Source organism: Juglans regia, chromosome 3, assembly GCF_001411555.2.
Source record: "Juglans regia cultivar Chandler chromosome 3, Walnut 2.0, whole genome shotgun sequence".
Lineage (NCBI taxonomy): Eukaryota > Viridiplantae > Streptophyta > Magnoliopsida > Fagales > Juglandaceae > Juglans > Juglans regia.
The window spans coordinates 16,089,310-16,114,671 of NC_049903.1; the positions used below are offsets into that span (position 1 = coordinate 16,089,310).

Here is a 25,362-nt window from a genome sequence, read left to right on the forward strand (position 1 = left end):
CCGCTTGAAATATTTAGCACCCCATATACTTGCCCGTCTATAGCTTGTCTTGCCCTTTGGATTATTTTTTCCGATGTCAAGGTCCCTATAATTCATATATGCCAGCTCTTGCAGATTTCGAAACATAGGCAGCCATGTAACTGTACAGCCTCCTTACCCAACTTATATGCCGCTCAGATGCTGCAATTCCTTCATCTTCCCAATAGACCAAGTATTGGATTTTGTAGATATTACTAGCTCTATGTTGTTTCTGCCTCTTTCTCATAAAATCTCTCCCAAATCACTTCCAAGCCAACTTTGGAAATAGGTTCCATCACATAGTCAAATTTTGATTTGAAAAAAGGTCGTATTTGGGGAATCCTGTTTAGTAGAACATCGAGGGATTCGCCACTTGGAAATCTGCCAAAGTATAGGACTGATTCAATCTAGCTCATTTAAGTGCAATCTTCTGTTACCAAACCCTAATCAGGGAAGCCCTTTTGCATCAATGAAAGGAGATTATCTATCCCGCCGAGATACAAGGAACTAAATGAAGCTTGTATTGTCCTCCTTCCTTCTTGGCTTGAATTTGTTGAATTTGTTGTATTGTCTCTTGAATTTGCAATTGCCAATTGAATGCAAATTAAATGCATTCATACGGATATTTGCCAATAAATTGAGGCTCCCAGCGAGAGCCTCAGACACACTAAGGAAGAAGAGAAAAAAGAGAGAGCCACGAGAGCTCTGAAAGAAAAGAAGAGAGTTAAGTTGAGTGGAGTGTGATCCTCCTCCTCTGTAATATTTGCTTGTATTCCAATATTTATTAGTGAAGCTCTTTTCTGTGGATGTAGGCAGTTGCCGAACCACATTAAATTTTTGGTGTCACTAAGTGCATGGGTGTGCTCTTTTATTTCCGCTTTTATTCATTCCATTATGTCATTTTCCCCAACAAGTGGTACAAGAGCAATTGTTGGAAGGAGTTTTTACAGAAAACTCATTTTAGTGCGCTACTCAGTTTGCAAATTTGAGCTTACCATTGTGTTCATCTCATCGAGACAAGAAAAGTGATGAAAACCAAAGGCCGAATGGATGCCGCACGTGCCCCCATGCCCCTCCTGAAGCTTGGAGAGTGAAGTCCACTCTCGACACGTCCTATACTCACCAAGGAGAGGATCAAGCGTGTGACCCCACGAACTATAAAGAAGTATTTGCTCATGATGTCCATAAGTTTCACGCGCTACTGACCAGGAAAAGGTGCATGACTTCCATGCGCCTACGCATTTTTCGCTCGCCACACACTTCATGTGCGACAAAGTTCATGTTTTGGTGTTTTTGTACATCCTAGTGCTATCTGAGTCCGATTTTGATGAAACAAGACTTGTTTCCAACAAAATCAGGCATTCTAGACACAACGGTGATGTCCGTTCTGCAATATTCTACCTCAAAGACCCTATACTTGCATTTTGTATTTAGAATCAATTTAAATCCATGGAGGATTCAGCATCAGGGGCAATGAAAAAGCTGATTGCTTCAAACTACAATTTTTGGAGACCTCAGAGGATCTCTTGAACTGTAAAGATCTGTCTGACCCTTTGGAAAATGAAGGGAAGAAGCCAAATGAATATACGGATCAAGTGTGGAATAAGATGCACAAGAAGACTATCGGTCAAATTAGGCAATAGATCAACTATAGTGTCTTTCACCACGTGGCCCAAGAGAAGGATGCATATAACCTCTGAAAAAAGTTGGAGGATATGTATCAAGCTAAGACTGCTCAAGATAAGGCCCTCTTGATGAGACGGCTTGTTAACTTGAAGTTGAAGAGTGACACCTCTATTGCCGAGCACACTAGCGAGTTTCAAAACATAGTTAACCAGCTCGGGTCCGTCAAGTTGAATATTGGTGATGAAGAACAAGCGCTGCTACTTCTCAATTCATTACCAGACAGTTGGGAGACGCTGGTGGTCTCCCTAAGTAACTCTACTCCAGATGGTAAACTTACCATGATGATGGTTAAGGATGCCATGTTCAATGAGGAGGCCAAACGAAATGAGATGAGCATGAATCAATCTCATGTCCTTGTCACCGAGAGTAGAGAAAGGCCTCAAGGTAATTATAGAGGAAGAAGTGGAGGCAGAAATAGAGGGAAGTCTCAACCACGTGGAAAGTCCAACAATAGCAAGAACTAGCAGACGGGTAACATGAAGTGTTACCATTGTGGCAAAGAAGGCCACCTGAGGAAAAACTGCTGCAAGTTTTTAAAGGAGCAAGGTCAAAGCAGTAAACTGAAGAAAGAAGATGGTGAAATTCTTGTCACTCTTTCTGGAGATGTGTCAATACTCTCCACCAGTGACGAGACATGTCTGCACGTTGCAAGCCACGATGTTGAGTGGGTGGTAGACATAGCAACATCATACCACACCACTTCCCATAGTGAATTTTTCACTCATACAAAGCAGGAGACTTTGGTATGGTAAGGATGGAGAACGCCAGTTCCTCAAAGATCGTGGGAGTTAGTGAAGTGCAGATAAAAACCAACATTGGTTGCACCATGGTTTTGAAGGATGTTCGACACTTTCCTAACCTTTGGCTTAACCTGATTTCTGGAACAACCCTTGATCGGCAGGGCTATGACAGCTATTTCAGCAAAGGCACTTGGAATCTGTCACAAGGTGCCATGGTTGTCGCCTAAGGACATATTTGCAGTACATTGTACATGACCCATGTGAAAATCGGTTATGATAGCCTCAATGCAGTGGAAGACGAGGCATCACAGAATCTGTGGCATAAGAGACTCGGACACATGGGTGAAAAATGGTTGGATACCCTTGTGAAGAAGGCACTCATCAAAGTTGCCAAAAGAACAGCGTTAAACCCTTGTGAGTACTATTTGTTTGGCAAACAGCACAGAGTCTCGTTTAATTCCTTTACAAAGAAAGGATTAGAGTTGTTGAGTTTGGTACACTCTGATGTATTTGGTCCCAAGGAAGACGAGTCATTGGGAGGTAACAGATATTTCATGACATTCATTGATGACGTTTCACGAAAGGTTTGGGTATATGTTTTGAAATCAAAGGATCAGGTCTTCGAGTACTTTAAGAGTTTCTGCACCCTAGTGGAAAGAGAGAGGGGAAAGAAGTTGAAGTATCTGCGAACGAACAATGGATAAGAATATATTTTCAAAAGGTTCGCTGCATACTGCGCTAATCACGGTATTCGACATGAGAAAACGGTCTCATATACCCCTCAACACAATGGTGTAGCCGAAAGAATGAATCAGATCATCATGGAAAGAACAAGATGCATGCTCAGTATGGCCAAGTTACCAAAGCCATTCTGGGGTGAAGATGTTCATGCAACTTGGTATCTGATCAATAGATCACCTTCTGCACCATTGGAATTTGAAGTTCCTGAAAATGTTTGGTCTAGAAAAGATGTCTCTTACTCTCATCTGAGAGTGTTTGGTGCAAAGCCTTTGCACACGTATCCAAGGAGCTGAGACAGAAGCTCGGTGTCAAGTTAACTCCATGTATCTTTGTTGGATATGGAGATGAAGAATTCGGATACAAGTTATGGGATCCAATGACAAAGAGAATTGTTAGAGGTATCTTCATAAGGCTTACGGATCATCTCATGTGAGTTTCGTGGTTGGTTTTGTTATTGGTATCTTCATAATGGAGGCAGAAGACCTGGCAACACAATGGGAGAGGCTTCATCTCTCAAAAGAAGAGAGTTCTTTTTTCCATGCAAATCCAGAACAATACACCGAGGAAGCTGTACGGGGTAAATACTGTCTGGCTGGCAAGGCCCTATCCGAGAAGAGTGTCAACAGTGAGGGTTTTAGGGTCACAATGTTTCAGACATGGAAGCTGGATGGGTGGGTTCTTTTCAAGGAGTTAGGAGAGCAATGTTTTTTGATTGAATTCCAAAATCTGGTAGATATAGAGAGAGTACTAAGTGGACGTCCATGGTTTTGTGATAGACACCTTCTGACCATGATGGAAGTGGACGAAACAATATCCATCCATGCATTACAGTTTCGCTTTGAACCCTTTTGGGTGCAGCTGCATAACCTTCCATTAGCCACCATGACAGAAGACTTTGGTCAGCAATTTGCAGGATCAATTGGTCATGTTATCAGAGTTGAAGCTGAGGCTGTTGGACGTGCTTGGGGGAGGTGTCTTAGAGTAAGGGTAGCGGTGGACCTCCATAAACCTTTTCTAAGAGGGAAATGGCTGAAGCTAGGTGAAAAACAGCATTGGATTTCCTTCAAATATGAACGTCTAAAAATTTTATGTTTCAAGTGTGGGGTGCTATCTCACAAAGGAAGAAACTGTGCAAGGCTGAGAGCTGAGCAACAAGGAGATGAACAGGCCTCGTATCAGTTTGGCCCCTGGTTACAAGGGCAACCCAGGAACACAAACATTTTTGACAGGCACAAGTATGGTGGTGGCGGAGGTGGAAACCACTGTAGTGGTGAACAGAAAGGAGATAGTGGTAATAATCAAGAAGACTCAAAGTACAATGGTAACGCTTGCAAAGAGGAAATAATAGCGAGAAAGCAGGATATGTCTTCAACAGAAAATGAGGAAAAAAGAAAGCAAAATGTCCAATCTCAACCACCAACAAAAGAAACTATAGTAGGCGAGGATCCTTTTCAGGGTGGTTATCTTGGGAACCAGTTTAAAGATCAGATAGGACAGGCAGGGTGGATCCCAGAAGTCAAGCAGTCAACAAATGTGCACGAGGTGCTTAATTCCGAGGGAGCCATTGAAGCTACTGATATGCAAGGAATCCTAAAGAGCATGGGACATGGGTCTGAATTACCAAAAGAGGCCTCCAAAGAGCATGGTCCCCTACTTATGATCCTGAAAAATGGGAAGTCCTACAAAGGAGTGAGGTGGATACTACTAGAAGGCCTGCTGTTACTAGGCAAGTATCCGGGAAAAGTGTGGGGATAGGCAGGTTGGATAGTATAGATGATCATGTGAACCCTAGTTGGGTTGACTTGGTAAGCACTGTCATAAGGTGGAAAAGGAAAGCCTGTGAAAGAACCATCCATGAGGAAGGCAATGGTGGTGCCCCTCTGACTGAAACCTCTAACAGGTCCACCAGAGTGTTTTACCAGAAAGGATGCAAGAGAAGGAACACACATAGTAATTCTATTTCAAAAAAATTTAAAGGAGATGAGGATAAGAATGAAACATTGCTTGCTCAGGCAGAGGCTGGTCTCTAGCCTTGCCATAACTAATGAGTATCTTGGTGTGGAACTGCCGAGGGCTTGGGAACCCTCAATCAGTTAGTGTCGTTAGAAATCTAGCTAAGCAAAAGTGTCCCTTTTTGGTTTTCCTAGTGGAAACTAAAAGTAGAAAAAAAAGGATGGAAGTGATCAGGTGTAACTTAAAGATGGATGGGTGCTTTGCAGTGGACTGTGTGCGATTATGTGGTGGTATTGCACTCTTATGGAAAGAAACATGGGATGTCAAAGTGATTAACTATACTAGATGGCATATCAGTGCACTGATCCAGGAAGATGCCAGTGGACCAACTAGGCAGTTTACTGGCTTGTATGGCCATCCAGAGACTGGAAAAAGAAGTGGGAGTTGGCAACTTTTGAAGATGCTTAAACCATTCAGCCCCATGGCCTGGATTTGCTCGGGAGATTTCAATGAGATCATGCACCAAAAGGAGAAAATGGGAGGAGCAAGCAGACCCTATAAACAAATTGAGGAGTTTAGGCAAGCAATAGACTACTGTGGCCTTAATGACATTCACTCTCAGGGACTAAGCTTTACATCGTCCAATAACAGGATTGGAAGGGAATTCACAAAGGAAAAGATAGACATAGCACTTGGAAATAAGGAATGGAATGATCTTTTCAGTCATGGCCCGTGCACTGCCCTTGCAACAGTAAAATCTGACCATTCCCCTCTCCTCATTGAAACATGCAGAACAAGCAATGGAGGAAGAAGAAGAAAAGTGTGCTTCAGATATGAAATGGCATGGGAACAAAAGGAAGATTGCAAAAAGGTCATTAGTGAGGCATGGAAGAAAGATAATGGATCAAGTAGTGAGGCTAGTACTCTGAGGAGACAATTAGAGGGCTGCAAACAGGAGTTACTGGTTTGGTAGCAGCATACTAAAAAACAGCAGGCCATGAACATTACACAGGGACTACAAAACATTGGCCACCTTCAAGAAACTGGCTCAGGCGGATGTGGTGTCAGCCTTGATAGAAAATGATCTAAAGTGGCGTCAAAGGGCAAAGCAACACTGGCTTAAGCATGGAGATAGAAATACCCACTACTTTCATATGCAGGCAAGTCAAAGAAGGAAGACCAATACTATCAAATGGGTTGAGGCCTCACAAGGAAGGTATGTTACTGAGCAGACAGAGATTGGAGGTGTGTTCACAGGTTACTTCTCTTCACTTTTTACTTCCTCACATCCCTCAAATTTTGAAAACTGCCTATCTGCACTGGAAACAAAACTTGATTTGGAGATACAGGCTTGGTTAATGATCCCTTTCAATAGAGAACATATAACAGAGGCTATCTTTCATATGAATCCACTAGGGTCTCCTGGCCCTGATGGATTCCCAGCTCAATTTTATCAAAAGCATTGGGAGGTAGTGGGAGAACAAGTGTGTAATTTCGCACTCAATGTCCTAATCCAGTGTGGATCTCTTAAGGAGGTTAATGACACCTTCATTACCCTCATGCCAAAAATTAAAAACCCCAAGAGAGTTATTGATTACAGACCAATTAGCTTGTGCAATGTGGTGCACAAAATAGTCTCCAAAACCCTTTCAAACAGGTTGAAGGCCATCCTGCCTAAGCTTATTTCCCTAAACCAAAGTGCCTTTGTACCCGGGAGACTCATTTCTGATAACACACTAGTCGCCTATGAGATCCTTCATACCATGAACTCAAAAATGAAAGGCAAAAGAGGATTTATGGCAATGAAATTAGATATGAGTAAGGCCTACGATAGGGTGGAATGGCAGTTTGTTGAAGCTATTATGGCCAAGATAGAGTTCCCTCCACATTGGATTAACTTAATTCATACATGCCTCCAGTCTGTATCATACTCAATACTGGTTAATGGTGAGCCTCAAAAGCCTTTTTTGCCTTCAAGGGGCCTTAGACAAGGTGACCCTTTATCCCCCTACCTCTTCGTTTTTTGTGCAGAAGCCCTCACTGCCCTTTTAAACAAAGCTGAAGACTGTCGTGTCTTGACCCCTATCCCTATTGGAAGAGGTTTAGTATCAGTGAATCACCTATTTTTTGCAGATGATAGCCTGCTCTTCTGCCAAGCTTCAACTGAGAAACTCAGACATGTGCTCAACTTACTTGATGTATATGAGAAGGCCTCAGGACAGGTGATAAATAAAGACAAATCTTCGATTTTTTTCAGCATAAACAATGGCCAAGCAGTTCAAAGGTAAATTTTGGAGATTGCAGGAGTTAAATCTTCTGGCATTTTTGAAAGATACTTGGGTCTACCTGCATTGGTGGGCAGAGTAAAGGTGGCATCATTCCATTCTCTAATTGATAGGACTTGGAGTCGAGTTACAAACTGGAAAAACAAGTTTCTCTCTTCAGCAGGGAAGGAAGTTCTCCTCAAAGCAGTCCTTCAAGCCATACCTACCGATGCCATGGGTGTAACACCCCGTATTTTTTAGTGTATTTTTTTAATTAAATGATTATTTGTTATTAATTTAAAATTAGATTATTTTGTTTAATATTTTCAGATTTTAGTGGGTTTATTTTTATGATTTTTAATTTGTGAAAATTAAATTTGACATGTTTCCTTAATATTAATTATTGTTATGCATTTAATTTTCTTTTCATATTAAATTAACTTCTTGTTGGATTTAATTATTTATTTTCATTTTAATCACTGCGTTTGAATTATTTTATTTCACTTGCTGTTTTAAAATCGTCTCCATTTGATCATTTTTTTTGTGACCCAAGATGTGAGGACTGGACCTCATTTCTTTCCTTACACTTTTCTCTTTTCTCTTTCCTCTTTTCTTTTCTTCCTTTTTCTTTTTTCTTCTTTTCTTTCTTTTCTTTTTTTTTCTTCTCCCCTGGTTTCTTTTCCGCGTGCCGCAACACCCCCTCCCTCTCTCCGTCCGATCCTCCTTCTCACCCCAGTGCCGCCGTGCGCCGGCGATGGTCGACACCACCCAGCTTCCCAGCACCCCCACCCACCGGTGACCTCCCCCTCCGGTTTCCAGCCCCAGCCGCGCCGCCATTAGCCTCCACACACCTCACGAAGCCATGGCATTCCTTGCGCCGCTGCGCCACCTCCGGCGACCATCTTCTCACCACATCATCATCGACCTTCTAGCAACCTAATGCACCCATCCTTGGCTCCGATCTATCACCGGTGAAGCCCCATCTATCTCCATATCCGATTTGAGCATTTTGGCCTTAAACTGCCGCCCACGCTGCCATCCACGGCCAACAACCACAACCACTAGCTTCACCGACATCCCTAAGCTCTACCCTATCAATCTCGGGTCTTCGTTTACACCCGTTCAAAAGTGAGTTTTTGAGACCCACGGCCACAGTGCATTTCTCACTGTTTTGTTGCTGCGTTGCCGCTTCTAACACCTTCGTGATCTTTCAAAAATTATATTATATCATTGTAAGTATTTTTCCCAAATAACTTTTGAGATTAAATGTATTTTTGTGCTAATTCATTTTTACTGTGAATTTGTTGGTTGTGCCGGACTGAGTCCGAGGAGTAAGGGGGTCGGTTGGATTGGATGATGGAATTGTTTGTGTGAGATTGGTTTATGCTTTGAAATTTGTTGGCTGTTTCGGGTTTAAATATTGGTGTTTTGAGTTTGACGTTGGTCATGGTGGATATTGGTGATTTTTAGGAAGTGATGATATATTTTGGGATTATGAGGGTTTTAAGTTTTGAGATATTAAAATAGGTTATTTTAGAAGTTTTGGCTTAAATATCGAAATCCGTGATTTATTGAAAACTTACGGAAATTATGTGATTATTTTTATAGGTGAAGATTTATAGTCGAGTCGACATTTTTTTAGGAAAATTTTGAAAAGCTAAGTTGTCCAGGTAAGCGAGGTTCATATACTAGTTTTGCATTAAAGAAATGAAATGAGGTCGACTTTGAAAATATGCATGTTTGTTTGAAAAGAAATACGAAAACGACCTCAAATGTTTGTTCTACATATACATAAATTCTATATAAGAGAAATTATTTTCTGACATGATTGGTGTAGACATGAGCTAGTTTTGTGCACTTTGTTTCTGAATTATACAAAAAGAGCGAATATGAAAATCTAAAAGTTTTGTTATGAACAAATGAAAATGTTTTGTTTCTGTTTATTTCGAACATGTGAAATGATCTGAGGCGATTCAGTATTTTGTTTTGATATGATGTGTTATCTGAAAACCTTGGCATGAAGTTCTGATTCTGTATATGATTGTAATCGGATTTTCGATGAAATCTGTTTTATTTCTGTTAAGGCCCAGGCAGGGGTATAATGGTGGTTTATAATCCTACCACGGGGGTGAAACATGGTATACGGCCCAGTCACGGATATAATGGTGGTTTATAACCCGACCACGGGGGTGAAACATGGAATATGGCCTACCCACGGGTATAATGGTGGTTTATAACCCTACCACGGGGGTGAAACATAGAATATGGCCCAGCCACGGGTATAATGGTGGTTTATAACCCTACCACGGGGGTTAAACATGGTATTATCCCGATGTGATACTAAACGATGATGTGATTATAATGTTTCAGTTTGGAAATGCCAAAGGATTTTCTTTTCGGTAATAAGTTTGTTTTTCTGAAAATTTCGCTCTGATGTTTTTGTACAAAGTTTTGTTTATGCATTCGAAAAGAAAATATTTTGTTTCGGCTTTCTGAAAGTAAATGTTTTGTTCTGCTTATCAAATGTTATAAATGCTCATGTTTACATGCTAGTATATGCTCTTTGCTTACTAAGCTGTTGATAACTCTCCCCTTATCTTCACAATATTTTTCAGATATTATGATGGTTCAGCTGAGGATCAAGATTATGAGGCATTGGGTGAAATGTTTTAAGTGTGGTGGTTCAAGCATAGGAAGTTTTTTATGAGTATTGTCAATTTTATTAAGAAGTTTTATTGTGTTATAATGACTTGGTATTTTGGAAAATTGGTTATATTGAGGAAATTAGATTTAATCGAATTTTCTATATGATATTGAGAATTTGGAGTATTTTTTTATATTATTGAAAGGTGAGTTTAAGTGTTAGGAAGTAACTCTCTGACCCGTGCGGGACCGGGGCGTTACAATGGGTATGTTTTTGATACCAGCCTCAATCACTAATAAAATAAATCAGTTACTCAGGAAGTTCTGGTGGGGCTTCAATGAAGATAGCTCTATGATTCAGTGGGTCAATTGGAAACAGCTCAGTTTCAGTAAAGACATGGGAGGGCTTGGGTTTCGAGATTTGAGGAGTTTTAATCTAGCCTTACTTTCCAAGCAAGGTTGGAGAATTTTACAAAACCCAAACTCTCTGGTGGCCAAGGTTCTTAAGCAGAAGTATTTCAGCAAAGTGGGGCTTTTAGAAGCCAAAGTGGGGTCAGGGCCTTCTTTTGCCTGGAGAGGTATCCATGCAGGCCTAAGGCTATTAAAGGAAGGTCTCATATGGAGGGTGGGGAATGGACAACAAGTCAATATATGGTCAGATAAATGGCTACCCTTCTCCCATCCATATAAGATTCAGTCCACCTGAGATGTGGATTGTTGGTGTGAAAAGGTTTGTGATTTGATTGATCCCCAAGTGCAGCAGTGGATGGAATCTTTTCTCCAAGAGCTCTTCACCCAGTAGGAAATTGATGATATTAAATCAATACCAATTAGCCTTGGGGGGAGAGAGGACCAACTAGTCTGGCAATTTACTACAAATGGGAGATATACTGTCAAGAGTGGATATCACCTCAGTAAAAGTTTGGAGTGTAGCCTAGAAGGGGAGACCTCAGGCAAAGCCAAGGAAGAATAAGCTTGGAAGGCTATTTGGAAGTTGAGAGTACCCCCTGCTACCAAAATGTTTTTATGGAGAGCATGCAAGGAGGCCTTACCAACTCTAGCAAATCTGAGAAGGAGGAAAGTTGTGGAAAATAGTTCATGTCTGATCTGTAAGCAGGAGCCAGAAACTTCTGGACATGTTCTATGGGGCTGTGTTGCTGCAAAGGATGTGTGGGGTCAGGGAGTGAAAAAGGTGCAAAAACTATCCTTTCAAAGTGATTTCATCTTTGATATCTGGTCAAGACTGGTAGAGATACTTAGTTTAGAAGAACTTGAAGAAGTGGCAGCTACTGTGAGGGGCATATGGACTAGAAGGAACAATACTCTTCATGGTAAAGATTTCAAACATCCAAATGCTCTCCACCAACTGGCCAAGGCAGACTGGTATCATACAAGGAAACTCTTACAAAGAAGCTAGTTCTCAAGCTCCCAACTCTCGTAGGGAGTCCAAAGTGGTCAAAGCCTGAGGTTGGGTCCTATAAAGTCAACTGGGACGTGGTTGTAAATCAAAAGGAAGGGCACATAGGAATTGGAGTGCTCATTAGAGATCACCAAGGTTTCTTTATTGGAAGCCTACAGTCACACAGATCCTTCAATGGAACCCCTTTCGATGCTGAAGCCTATGGCATACTCCTAGCAGCAGGTTTTTGCAAAGAGTTTGGCATAACACATTGTTTGTTGGAGGGGGATTCAAAGCAAGTAGTGGATTTAGGCAGGTTTGGGGCCAAAAACAAAACACAAAATTCTCATCTCATCTCATCTCATCATTACACCTTTTTCAAATCCCCATATAAAATATAAGAGCAATGCTAGGTACAGTCCCTATTTGGGGACTGCATGTGCAGGCCTAGGCTATTTTAACTTTAAAATTTTATAAAATTACAAAATTATCCCTCCTAAAATAATGCTCTCTCTCATTTAAGTATGTGCCTGCACATGCAGTCCCCACTTCAGGACTGCAAATAGAATTTCTCAAAATATAATAAACAATTCAACTTTTTCAAATCCCAATACACCTTTTTCAAATCCCAAAACAATAATAATATTAAAACTTAATATTTTAAACTTCAAAACAAAACACAAAATTCTCATCTCACCTCCCAAACCTACCCATGAATCATCACACAAAAAACTGGAGTTTGGGTGGCTGCCTGGTGGAAGATGCAAGGGTGGTACTTAACTCCTTTGCTTGTTGGTCAGTGGTTCATACATACCGAGATGCAAACATGGCAGCACATCATCTAGCAAAATCTGCTCTTGAATGCACAGAGGATCTATATGATCTTGAAACTTGTCCCTCATGTATCTTATCTATTGTCACGAAAGAAATGAGGCAGTTGTATTACTCGATTTCTGAGTGTGAATTGATGTAATTGGCACTTATGTTTAATGAGATTATTTTCTTTTATAAAAAAAAAAAAAAGAGAATTGTTCAAAGTAGGGACATTGTGTTCCATGAAAACCAGCACATAGGAACTGAAGCTTCCTCAACATCAAGATAGCATAGTTCCTATACTCCAACTACTACACCATTACAATTTGCCACAGATAATGAGGATGTACAGGATCTGGATCTAGAAGCAAAAGAAGAGGCTCAGGGTGTCAAGCAGGGGGAGCAAGAACCCTCTCCACCAGAAGCCGGTGTACCACCACAGGGGTTAGATGGTGATGAACCTCCTTTGGTTGATGAAGCTCAACCAAGAAGATCGGCAAGAGGCCGCCTACTAATTCCATTGAAGATATATCTGGAATCAGACTATATTATGCTTATTGATGAGGGGGAGTTAGAGAGCTTCCAAGAAGTTCAAACTCATGCTGATAGAATCCTATGGGTGCAGGTCATGCGAGAAGAGATGAGTTCTTTGCAGAAAAATCAGACTTATGAGTTGGTGAAACTTCTTGAATGAAAGAAAATGGGTGTTCAAGTTGAAGAAAGATGGTCTAGGAAAGCTGATACAGTACAAGGCCAGATTGGTTGTCAAATGATTCCAACAGAAGAATGGAATCAACTTTGACGAGATATTTTCTCCGGTGGTGAAGATGATGTCAATCCGGATTTGTAGCCAGCTTGAATTTAGAACTAGACTAGATGGATATGAAGATAGCCTTTCTCCATGGAGATTTGGAGGAGGAAATCTATATGGAGCAACCAGAAAAGTTTGAAGCTCCAGGGAAAGATCACTTAGTCTGCAAACTAAAGAAGAGTCCAGAAGTTCGACTCATTCATGATGAGTCATGGTTACAATAGTCTTGTTGCAGATCAGTGTGTCTATGTTCGAAGATTCCAAGATGAAAAGTTTGTCATACTCTTTCTTTACGTTGATGATATGTTAATCATTGGTGAGGATAGGTCCATGATTAACAAACGAAAGAAGAAACTATCCAAATCCTTTGACATGAAGGACTTAAGCCCCAGCACAGCAAATTTTGGGCATGCAGATTGTTCTTGATAAGAAAGCTAAAAGGGTGTGGCTATCACAACAAAAATATGTTGAACGGGTTACCAGACGTTTCAACATGGGAGATGCTAAGCCAGTCAATACTCCACTTGCTAACCACTTCAAGTTGAGCAAGAGCTCATGTCCTTCTTCAAAGAAAAAGATTGAAGAGATGGAAACAGTCCCCTACACTTCAGCAGTTGAAATCCTGATGTATGCAATGGTTTGTACTAGACCAGATATTGCTCCTATTATAGGCATGATGAGCAAATTCCTTTCAAACTCAGGAAATGATCATTGGGAAGCAATCAAGTGGATTATCAGGTACCTAAAAGGTACATTGAATATGCGCTTGTGCTTTGGGGGAGCTAAACCAGTTTTGGAATGCTATACTGATTCAGATATGGCAAGAGATCTGGATAGCAGGAAATCAACTTCGGGGTTTCTCTTCACCTTTGCAGGAGTAGCTATCTCTTGGCAGTCCAAATTGCAGAAGTGTTACTTTATCTACAACAGAGGCGGAATACATTGCCCCAGCAGAGACTAGGAAAGAGATGTTGTGGATGAAGTATTTTCTCCAAGAACTAGGGGTTAGTTAAGAAGACTACAAAGTACATCGTGATAGTCAAAGTGCTCTAGACTTGAGCAATTCAATGTACCATTCATGCACCAAGCATATTGATATCCGCTATCATTAAATATGTGAAGCGATGGAACAACAGTTATTGAAGCTTGTGAAGATCCATACGAAAGAGAATCCAATAGACATGTTGACGAAGGTAGTTACAAGTGAGAAGCTTGAGTTATGCAGAGACATAGCTGGAATGGATAGCATCTAGGTAGATGGGCATGGAGGGGCAGAATTGTTGAAGTCCATGCCCATACCTGAGCAGTCCACAATGGTTGTTTAGGGCTTAGCAAGTAACTGCATTTGGAGTTACCAATTGAATGCAAATTAAATGCATTCATACTAATATTTGCCTATAAATTGAGGCTCCCAGCGACAGCCTCAGACACACGTTAAATTCTTGGACAGCCCTAAGAGAAAAGAAGAGAGTTGAGTTGAGTGAAGTGTGATCCTCTACTTCTGTAATATTTTCTTGTGTTCCACTATTTATTAGTGAAGCTCTTTTCTGTGGATGCAGGTAGTTGCCGAACCACGTTAAATTCTTGGTGTCACTAAATGTGTGGGTGTGTTCTTTTATTTTCGTTTTTATTCATTTCGCTATGTTGATTTCCCCAACAGAATTGGCACCAGTTAACACAACGTAACTTGTCAGTGTCGTCACTTTTCTTCACCAAATTTCTTTTGTGTAAATTTTGGATTCTTTCTAAATATTCAGAAATACATACATACACACATCTATATATCTATATATATATATATGCATACATATATACATGATATGGATAGATCACACACAGACACGTGTGGATATAATATCAATAGTATAGTCATTATAAGAAAGCTGTTTATTTATGGTCGGATATTTCCTGGGAAATTGATTATTTCCTGCTAAAATAAGTTAATTTATTTTCATTGCAAATAATCATTATCGTTTCAAATAATCCGTTATAAATGCTCGTTTTGATTCTACTTCAAGACTTTATTAATTTTAAAGTAGTTCTCGTACAACCTCTTCTTTAAGAAGAAGCAGCTTAATTAATATATTTTAATTGGCAATGCTTTAATTTAGAATTCTAGATTGTAAAATACACTCAAGTATATATGGATATATAGAGCTCGTATTTTTATCTAATATTATTTTTGTATATATCAAATTATAAGCCACCTAATCATTTATTTTAATCGCAATTAATTTATCCATAGAAATATATTAGACAATGATCGTGGAATTTTTCCACCTTCTGCTAACCATATGTCAAATTTTTGTTGAAAAGGAAAGCATTTTTTAGTGGTGTGCTTCTTGTGACCGGCAATTGTCAGAGACCTTTTCTGTAGCTCTGAATATTATATATAATCGAGCTAAGGCCTCCTTGATAATAATATAAAATGAGATGAAATAAGATGATTTTAGATAAGTTGAATAAAATATTATTAGAATATTATTTTTTAATATTATTATTATTTTAGAATTTAAAAAAGATAAATTGTTTATTACATTTTGAGAAGAAATTTGAAAAAATTATAAGGATGAGATGAAATGATAGATTTATGTATCTAAACAAGGCTAAGAGCTGATTAGTGATGTAATTGAGTATCATGAATTCATAACCACCAAACCAACATATCAAAATATATAATTGACGTAAACGAAAACTATATATATATTATTAATGGAACGTCATAAACATGTCACAAAGTACAATATTTATTTTTCTTTATATATATATATATTTGCATCATCATCAGCAGACTATATGCCTCAATTTATGGAAACCCTTTTATTTTACAATGCACATAAAATATATATAGATATATAGCCTTTATGATATGTGCTTATTAAATGGAATAATAGGTAAAACATGATAGAGAGGATTTATTGTTGAGTACAATATCTTCTGTAATTAAAATCACCTCTGATCACCAGGATGAAAGAGCCGGGATGCTTTGTTCATTCCTGAAGAAATTAGTGGGATCGACCATGGACTTCACATGAACCAACCTGTTAAAGTTGCTCTTGAAATATTTAGTACCCCATATACCTGCCCGTCTATAGCTTGTGTTGCCTTCCTTACTATTTGTTCCTATGTTAAGGTCCCTATAATTGATGTATGCAGCTCTTGGAGATTTTGAAACATAGGCAGCTATGTAACTGTAAAGCCTTCTGATCCAACTTATATGTCTCTCGGATGCCGCAATTCCTTCTTCTTCCCAATACACCAAGTGTTGGATTTTGTAGATGTTCCCAACTCTATGTGGGAAAGGAATTGCAGATTCCGAGATTTCACTCATTCTTCCCCCATACGGACTCAGGATCAATTCTGCTTCCTCGGCCTCTTTTTGGTAAAATCTCTCCCAAATCCCTTCCAAGCCAACCTCTGGAATAGGTTCCATCACGTAGTCAGATTTTGCTTTGAAAAAAGTTTGTCTTGTTAGAGGAGTCCTGCTTAGTAGTACATCCAAGGATTCCCCACTTGGAAACCCCGCGAAGTAGAGGGTAGATTCAATCCAGCTCATTTTAGTGCAATCTTCTCTTACCAAACCCAGTTCTGGGAAGCTCTCTTGCATCAATGAAAGGAGATTATCTATCCCTCCGAGATACAAGGAATTAAATGAAGCTTGTATTGTTCTCCTCCCTTTTTGGCTAGAATTAGCAGCACTTAAGATGACGCGAATGAATAGGTCTTCATCAAGCTTGTCTACAACATATTGCCACCGATGAACAAGCTTGGTTGCATTTTGTTCCAAGTTCCTATTAACTGTGAATACAGTCACAGTTGATGGAACATGGACCAGCTTGATTTTCCACGCAACAATGACTCCAAAGCTGGCCCCTCCTCCTCCTCGAATGGCCCAAAATAGATCTTCTCCCATGGATTCTCTGTCAAGGATTCTGCCCTTAACATCAATCATTTGGGCGTCAACAATATTATCTGCAGCAAGGCCATATTTGCACAACATGGTGCCGTACCCTTCCCCACTGAAGTGTCCACCAACACCCATAGTCGGGCAAACTCCCGCCGGAAAGCCAAAGTTTCTACTTTTCTCGGCAATCCTATAGTATACTTCACCGATAATGGCACCGGCTTCAACCCATGCAGTGCCATTTTCTACATCAACATTGATTGAACGAAGATTTATCAGATCGATTATGACAAATGGAACAAAAGAAACATAAGAAAGGCCCTCATAATCATGACCACCGCTTCTAACTCTTATTTGCATGCCATGTTTTTGGGAACACTTGATGGTTGCTTGAATTTGGGAGACATGCAATGGCGTAATAATGACTAGAGGTTTCGGGGTGGCAGGTGTTGAGAATCTAAGATTTTGTATGGAGAATTCCAATACAGATGAATAAGAGGAATTGGCGGGGGTGTAAATGACTTGAGAAATTGAGGTGGTGGAGTTTCCCGCATGAAGGGTCAGGCATTGAAGGAAGTCTTCAGGAGTGTGAGCCGAAGTTGCCCATAAAAGTGAGAAAAGAAGTGTAATAACAAATGGAATAAGCACTGAAGAGCTAACGGGCTTCATTTTTGTTTGTGTTTCTGCTCTAAAAACAGGATGCGAGCTTCCTTATTTATAGTGTTATGAGGAGATATAGTATACGTAACTTGTTGAATACTTGCAAATTTCTTACATAGAAAAAGATAAATTTCGAAGCTATTGTGCACGTAGTAATGCCCAAATTGCATGGTATTTGACAACATAGAACTTTGACAAACTTAATTTTCGTGAGTACGTACTTTTCTTCAGTAAATTAATTGTCTTGCATGCGTGCATGGGTCTAATTAATTATGGACTCTTCGATATATATATCGGCCTGCGTGTCGCGTGATCATGTATGTTTCAGATTTCACAACCGTAATGTCGGTTTATTTTTGCAAGAAACATTATAGTTTAACTAGTTAGGCCAACGTGCGTTACATGTATGCCCAGTTGTCTATCATTAAATACTGCGAGATACATAATAGACAGCAAAATATGACCAACTTCAGATAGGATCATTGTATAAAGCAAATCATCATATTATCACAAGCAGCAAATGAGTAAGAATTTTTGATTAAATTATTTCCCTTTTTATCTCATATTATAAACCCTAATATCAATGATTAGATCCAATAGTATTTTTATGAGTTCCGGATAAAACATATAATGAAAATCTTGTATCATGTTAGGCAGCAAACTCAAAAATTGAATGAACTTAAATGAAATGTAACATCTATAAGCAAATTAAGACTATTTCTTTTACTAAAAATAAAATATTGTTTGGTTAAACTTACCAAAATCTCTTGTTTAAAATGCTAATGTTTCTATAATATTACAAAATAATATTTGAAAAATATTTTATTTAAATTTTAATTTTCATTTCAACTAATCTCATTTCAATTAGGATCTAACCTATCAAAAAAAAAAACTTAATATCCAAACTCACTTAATCGGCAAAAGATCAAAAACATAAGAGAACCGGATTTGATGAGAAAAACAAGAAAGAGAGAGAGAGAGAGAGAGAGAGAGAGAGAGGGAGAGAGAAATTGATGAGAACATTGTTCATCCCTTACTTATTTTCAAATAAAGGTCTATTTGAAAATAGATTTTATTCCAAAATTTTCATATCATATCCCATCTCATTTTTAAACATAACTGAAATACAAAACTTTTAAAATAATCATCACAACTTTCTCAAAATTTCAAATTTCAAATAAAATATAATTTATCTTTTTAAATTTCAAAACAAAAATAATATTATAAAATTATAATCTAAGTGTCTGATAATATTTTAATTTTATAATGTTTTTTTATTTAACTCTTTCTCTCTTTCAATTAAGGGTTGCAGTTTTCTTCCATTTGCAGTGCCGTGGTTTCGCCGAAGACAAGACTTTGAGGTCCGATAACAGTAGTAGGTTGCTCCCGGAGAATGTTGAAAGAGGTAATGGGACTATCACTATCGCCGCCAGGAGTTCCGAGTTTCTGTACCTAGGCACGTTGGTCTCTCTTTGCCTATCAGTTTGAGCCCTAGAAGATTGCAACCAAACTTTGCACAGCCACAAGCACCAGATGCATCTCGAGAGGCCAATTCATGGAAGAGGACACATGACACCGAAAATCCTGGACTGAAATGAAGAAAGAGAGAAGAAGAATAAAATTTTTTATTACACCAGTTACACGGGTTACCTCAGCCAGTTGCAAATAGAATTTTTCATGTAAATAAAGCCAATTATGTTCATGTTTACCAAGTATGCAATGATCATATATAGCCTCATTAGCACAGGAAGATATTATTCTGAATGCCTGATTTTTTTACTACCATTAAGGCTACATTTGGATAGCCAACATATCTCAGCGCTTTTCAAATATTCTCGTACTATTGGAAATACTCCACATGCCAAACAACTTAAAATACTCTAAATGGGACCCACAAACCCACTTCAATCTTCTACTCATAACTATTCACAAACATTCTATAATATTTATCACTATTATATATAAATAAAAATAAAATCACTATAATATTTATTACTATTAAATATAAATAAAAAATAAAATCATTATAATATTTATCACTATTATATATAAATAAAAAATAATTTCACTATAATATTTCTTTATATTATATATAAATAAAAAATAAAATCACTATAATATTTATCACTATTATATATAAATAAAAAATAAAATTACTACAATATTTATCACTATTAAATATAAATAAAAAATAAAATCACTATAATATTTATCACTGTTATATATAAATAAAAATAAAAATCAATAATATTTCTCACTATTAAATATAAATAAAAAATAAAATCATTATAATATTTATCACTATTAAATATAAATAAAAAATTAAATCACTATAATATTTATCACTATTATATATATGAAAATAAAATCATTATAATATTTATCACTATTATATATAAATTAAAAATAAAATCATTATAATATTTATCATGATTATATATAAAAATAAAATAAAATCACTACAATATTTATTAATATTAAAAAATCACTATAATAAAATCATTATAATATTTATTACTAAAAATAAAATCACTATAATGTTTATGGGACCCACACATTTTTCAACTACCTATTCAAAAGTCAACAACTCAACATATTTCACACATCCAAATAACTCAAAATACTCTCAATGAGACTCACAAACTCACTTTAATCTCTACTCATAACTATTCACAAACATTCTCAACATTTCTCAAGTATTTTCACTACCCAAACGTTGCCTAAAAGGCCATGAAAAGACCTTTATATATTGGAAATGATATATATACAATCCCTTTTACAATCTTTTATACAACTATATTTTAAATTAGAGATGTCTTTCTAAAATAACTTATAAAAATAATATCATTTTACATAAATATCCTTATTTTAAAATATAATTATATAAAAAATTATAAAAAGAGTTGTATATTATTATTTAAACTGCGATTGAAGCTCCACATATGTAACTATGTTGACCTATTGTCATGACCGGCTCAGTGGAAGAGCCCAAGCCCAATAAAACCCAGCCCGCAACAAAAATGGAGATATAAAACGACTTGGTTCGGACAAACCCTAAAACCCATATATACATTTTAGTTTTTTCCCTTCCTTCCATCCAGCGCCCCCAGCCCCCGACTCTCTCACTCTCTGCGTCTCTCCCTCATTTTTTCATTTCTCTCTCTTTCTGCGTCTCCAAGCAGCCGCCCTTCGCTTCTGGTTTCCGTTGCCGCTCGTCGCAGATATGTACTTTCCGTTGGATTCTCTTTTTCGCTCATCTGTCTCTCTCTCTCTCTCTCATCCTCTGTGATGTTCTGCACTGTTCTTGGAAGTGAAGGGACGCCGGTCGAAGGGAAAGAGAATGAGAGCGGTGGTGCCGATCACGACGGCGTGCGGCGGCGCACTGTAGGAGATGAAGAAACAGACGAGGGAGAGGGGAGGAGGGCCTTGCTCGCGGGAGAAATCATTGGCAAAACGGGAAGAATTTCAGTGGCAAAACCGAAATTTGGGAATAGAAGTAGGAGTAAAATTGGAAACGAAAATATTTGATGAAAATACTGTTCATAAGCGATTCGTTAAGTAGATATGGGGTCAAAACACTAGCTTCACACTAATTACGTACGTCGTGGAATTCTACGTACTTAGCCATGCGGTGGAATAGTCAAAGCTCAGCCTTCGAAAATGTCACGATCTTCCTATTTAACGAAAATTCTAAAAGGGACATTACCATCTTTATTTCTTTTTTGAAAGGATTACCATCTTAAGTTCGAACTAACCCGGTACGTGTAGTAAAAATAAGTTTAAAATAGTAATTGATTAATAAATCATTTTTTTGCCGAATTAACTAATTAGGACTTTGATGTACGTTTGAAGCGTAATTTCGCGTGGATCTTTAACCACCATAAAAGATTTGAATTTTATGGACAAAATTTGTTATCTTAAAGGTCATTTTTGGAGACGAAAATTATATTTCGATTAATATCCATTTGAATAAGGTATTTTGTGACGAACAAAATCGTCATAAAATGAAAAACCGTTCGAATGGAATAAAATAGATTCGAACATGGAATTGATGTATGTTCAATCAGTATATAATATGTTCGAATAATAATATTGACGGGAAATTAATTTACTTTTTTCGAGGAAAGTTAATAACTGTTCGAACTTAAATTTCTTTGTACAAACGGATATTTTTTCGATTAATTTGTTTATTAGTATGGATTTGTGCATATATTTTTTCTATTAAAGTAATAAATATTTTTTTCACTAATTTGTTATCATTTTCAAAATATAAAAATGTGCATATATTATATATTATGATTAGCAATGAGTTAAAGTATTTATAAATTCATAAATTAATTTTATGTAATTAATTTCAAAACTTTATAGTGATTTCTTTTATGTTAAATTTATATAAATATAACTTTAAAGATAGTATCAATTTTTATATTATCATGAAGGGCAAGTAAAATGAAAAAAATAAACAAGATAGCAAACAAGAAAAATAAAAACCATACATTAATTATATCTCAAATATATAATGTTTAATACAACATAAAAAAGTAAAATAATAACTAAAACGATCAGTATTTGGTAAGTAAATCAACATCCTCTTGTAACATTTTAATGTGTCCTTCCAGATTCCTATGTTTTTCCATGAGGGGCTGTGACGCCCAGAGTCCTACGTATAGGGACGCGAGAATCGTGACATCGGGATGATGACAACATGGGTCACGCATCCCAACGAAATGTGCCCAAGTGTGTGCAACATGCAAAAGTGCACAACAAAAATCGCAGCGGATAATATAATAAGTCAACTAAGTACCAGAAATTTAAATACAAGTATCCAAAATAATTTACATTTAAAAAGTTATACAATCATCCCAAAATATTACGAAAGATAAATACATAAAAAAATAGGATAATAATTCTTGATACACGAGAGCAATCCCAGATCGCTCTTCCAACGGAGCCAAAGCCTAAGGCTCGTCATCCTCATTTGTATCAAAATCTGCGATACCATAAAACGGTACCACAGGTAAGTAATAATCCAAACAACCCTCGAGATAAAAACGCATTAAAAAATCCCAAAACCTTATTTTTCCCGAAAACGAGTACTTTTCCAACACACGCTAAAAATCCCATTTTTAGCCAAAACATATAATCCAACATTTTCCCAGAAAATGATTTACACAAAACTCAACAATTTATTGGACACTGTAGGCGGGTATTACAGGCTGGACTATACCACCATCCCTGCTTACCACCATCCCTACCGCGTGCACCGTAGGAGGGAATCACAGGCGGGACACAACCACCATCCCTGCTTACCACCATCCCTACCGCGTGCACCGTAGGTGGGAATCACAGGCGGGACTCTACCACCATCACTGCTTACCACCATCCCTACAGTTCCTTTCCACACAATGAATACCTATCAGAGCACTATAGGCAGGAATCACAGGCGTGACACAACCACCATCCCTACTTACCACCATCCGTACCACGTGCACCGTAGGCGGGAATCGCAGGCGGGACTCTATCACCTTCCCTGCTTACCACCATCCCTACAGTCTCTTTCCTTTTTTCTCAAACCAGTCAATCCAAACATTTCAAACATACTCAAAATCATTTCTCACATAAAAACCCCGTTTTCAAATAAATACATGAGCATGCATGCAATCATGCGAAAACCCAGTTTTCAGTTACAAACATGAACATGCGTGTAATTGCAATGAATACAACACGATAACAATATCCAACAATCAACAATGTCAACACAATCCAATCACACAAACAACTTCCTCCACTAATCCATCCGACCCCCGTACTCCTCGGACTCAGTCCGGTAAAAACAATCAATAATTTAATACAGTGCAAGGAGTTAGTGCAAAAATACATTTAAATCACAAGAGTTCTTTGGAAAATACTTACAGCGCTATATAGCAATTTCCGGAGGATCACGGAAGGCAAGAAGCGGCAACACAGCAACAGAACAGTGTCAAATACACTGTGGCCGTGGGTCTCAAAAACCCACTTTTGAACGGGTGCAAACGAAGACCCGAAATTGATAGGGTAGGGCCTAGGGAGGTCGGTGAGGCTAGTGGTGGTGGTGGTTGGCCGTGGGTGGCGGCGTGGGCGGCGGTAGAAGACCAAAAATACCCAAATCGGAAATGTTGATGAATGTGCTTCACCGGTGACGGATCGGAGGTGTGGTTGGGTCCAATGGGTTGCCAAGAGGTCGAGGATGAAGTGGTGAGAAGATGGTGGCCAATGGTGGTGCGACGGTGGCGCAGCGGCGAAAAGAGTGCCTCGGCTTCAATGGGCTCGTGGTGGCTAACGGCAGCATGAATGAAGCTGAGGTTGGTGGGGTAAGGTCGCCGGCGGCTGGGGAAGCTAACGGGCTGGGCGGTGACGGTCACCGCCGGCTCACGGCGACGCTGGGTGGTGAAGAAGGAAGCGGACAAAAGAGAGTGAGAAAGGCTGGGTCGCGCGCGGGAGGGAGAGACCGAAGGAAGAAATGAGGAAAAAAAGAAAAGAAAGAAAAGAAAAGAAGGGGAAAGAAAAATGAAGGAAAAGAAATGAGGTCTAATCTTCATAACTTGGGTCACAAAAATGATCCAACGAAAATGATTTTAAAACCACAAGTTAAATAAAATAATTTAAACGCAATGGTAGAGTGAAATTAAAATAATTAAATCTCACAGTAATTAATTTAGAATAAAGAGATTTTAAACGAATAACAATAGTTAATAATAAGAAAGCACTTCAAAATATAATTTTCACAAAATTAAAAAATCATAAAATAAACCCACTAAAAATCCAACAATTTTAAAATAAGAGAATAAATTTTTTGAATAAATAAAAATAATCCTTCAGTAAAAATACACTAAAATACGAGGTGTTACAGGGGTTCAACGAACTCCACAAACAGAGCTTGTACCCGATTCAAAGTAGCCCTAGGAGGCTGTCTCTCAATAGTGGCAATACTACTAGAAGCTGAATCTGTGAGAGGATCACTAGGCTGTTATGGTGTAGTCTTCCACAAGTGCCCCTTGCTCTTGCTAAATGTGATCTTGTTAAGGGGCCGCATCTGTGGCAACCTCCACTCAGTCACAGACACTATAAACCCCTGATTAGAGTAGGAGGTTAGATATGAGCAGTGCAAATAGTAGACTACCTCCAGTGGAAAAACATGACTCCAATCGAATGCGGAGGAAGAAATACAATGCCAGATCAATGGTGTCCCCCTGTGCTATCTGCAGCAAAAATCTGGTTCAATCGATCTCGAAATCAGTCTTATGTTCTTTTGGATCGATATTATAGCCAACAATCAAATTAAGCATTCTGAAAAATGCTATACAATTGGCTTGTCGGATCACATTGTTTCCATCATATGGAGGAGCCGAAGGGTCTCGCACTAGCTGACGCACCTGATCGTCTATCAGACCATCATCAGGTAGGTCCTCATCTTCACTACCATCCAAACTAGCATCCAACTCTACATTCGGGGCTAGCGTGGAGGATGCAGCCGATGTGTCGGAATCAGATGGTGCAGCCGCTGGTCCATGTGTAGCTGCTGCAGGATATGCATCGCCCCACAAGCAGGATGTCAAGGAACTCAGCAATAATGTGGGGAGAGAAATTAATACTCACTCCCCGGACTGATAAGGTGTAGAACAGATGATCAGCACTATCCTCCCTCATGGTACGGTAAAATTCACCGACCATCTCTGATTATGCAATCCCCC

General features: G+C 38.5%; 1 protein-coding gene across 1 annotated transcript; it reads right to left on the reverse strand.

The window, feature by feature from the left end:
- Nucleotides 1–15,891: 15,891 nt before the first annotated feature.
- On the reverse strand, nucleotides 15,892–17,641 carry LOC108983953 (berberine bridge enzyme-like 18). The gene has a single exon (XM_018955752.2). It carries the CDS (start codon nucleotides 17,639–17,641, stop codon nucleotides 16,028–16,030), a length of 1,614 nt encoding a protein of 537 aa, XP_018811297.2. The 3' UTR covers nucleotides 15,892–16,027.
- Between the last annotated feature and the right edge of the window lie 7,721 nt (nucleotides 17,642–25,362).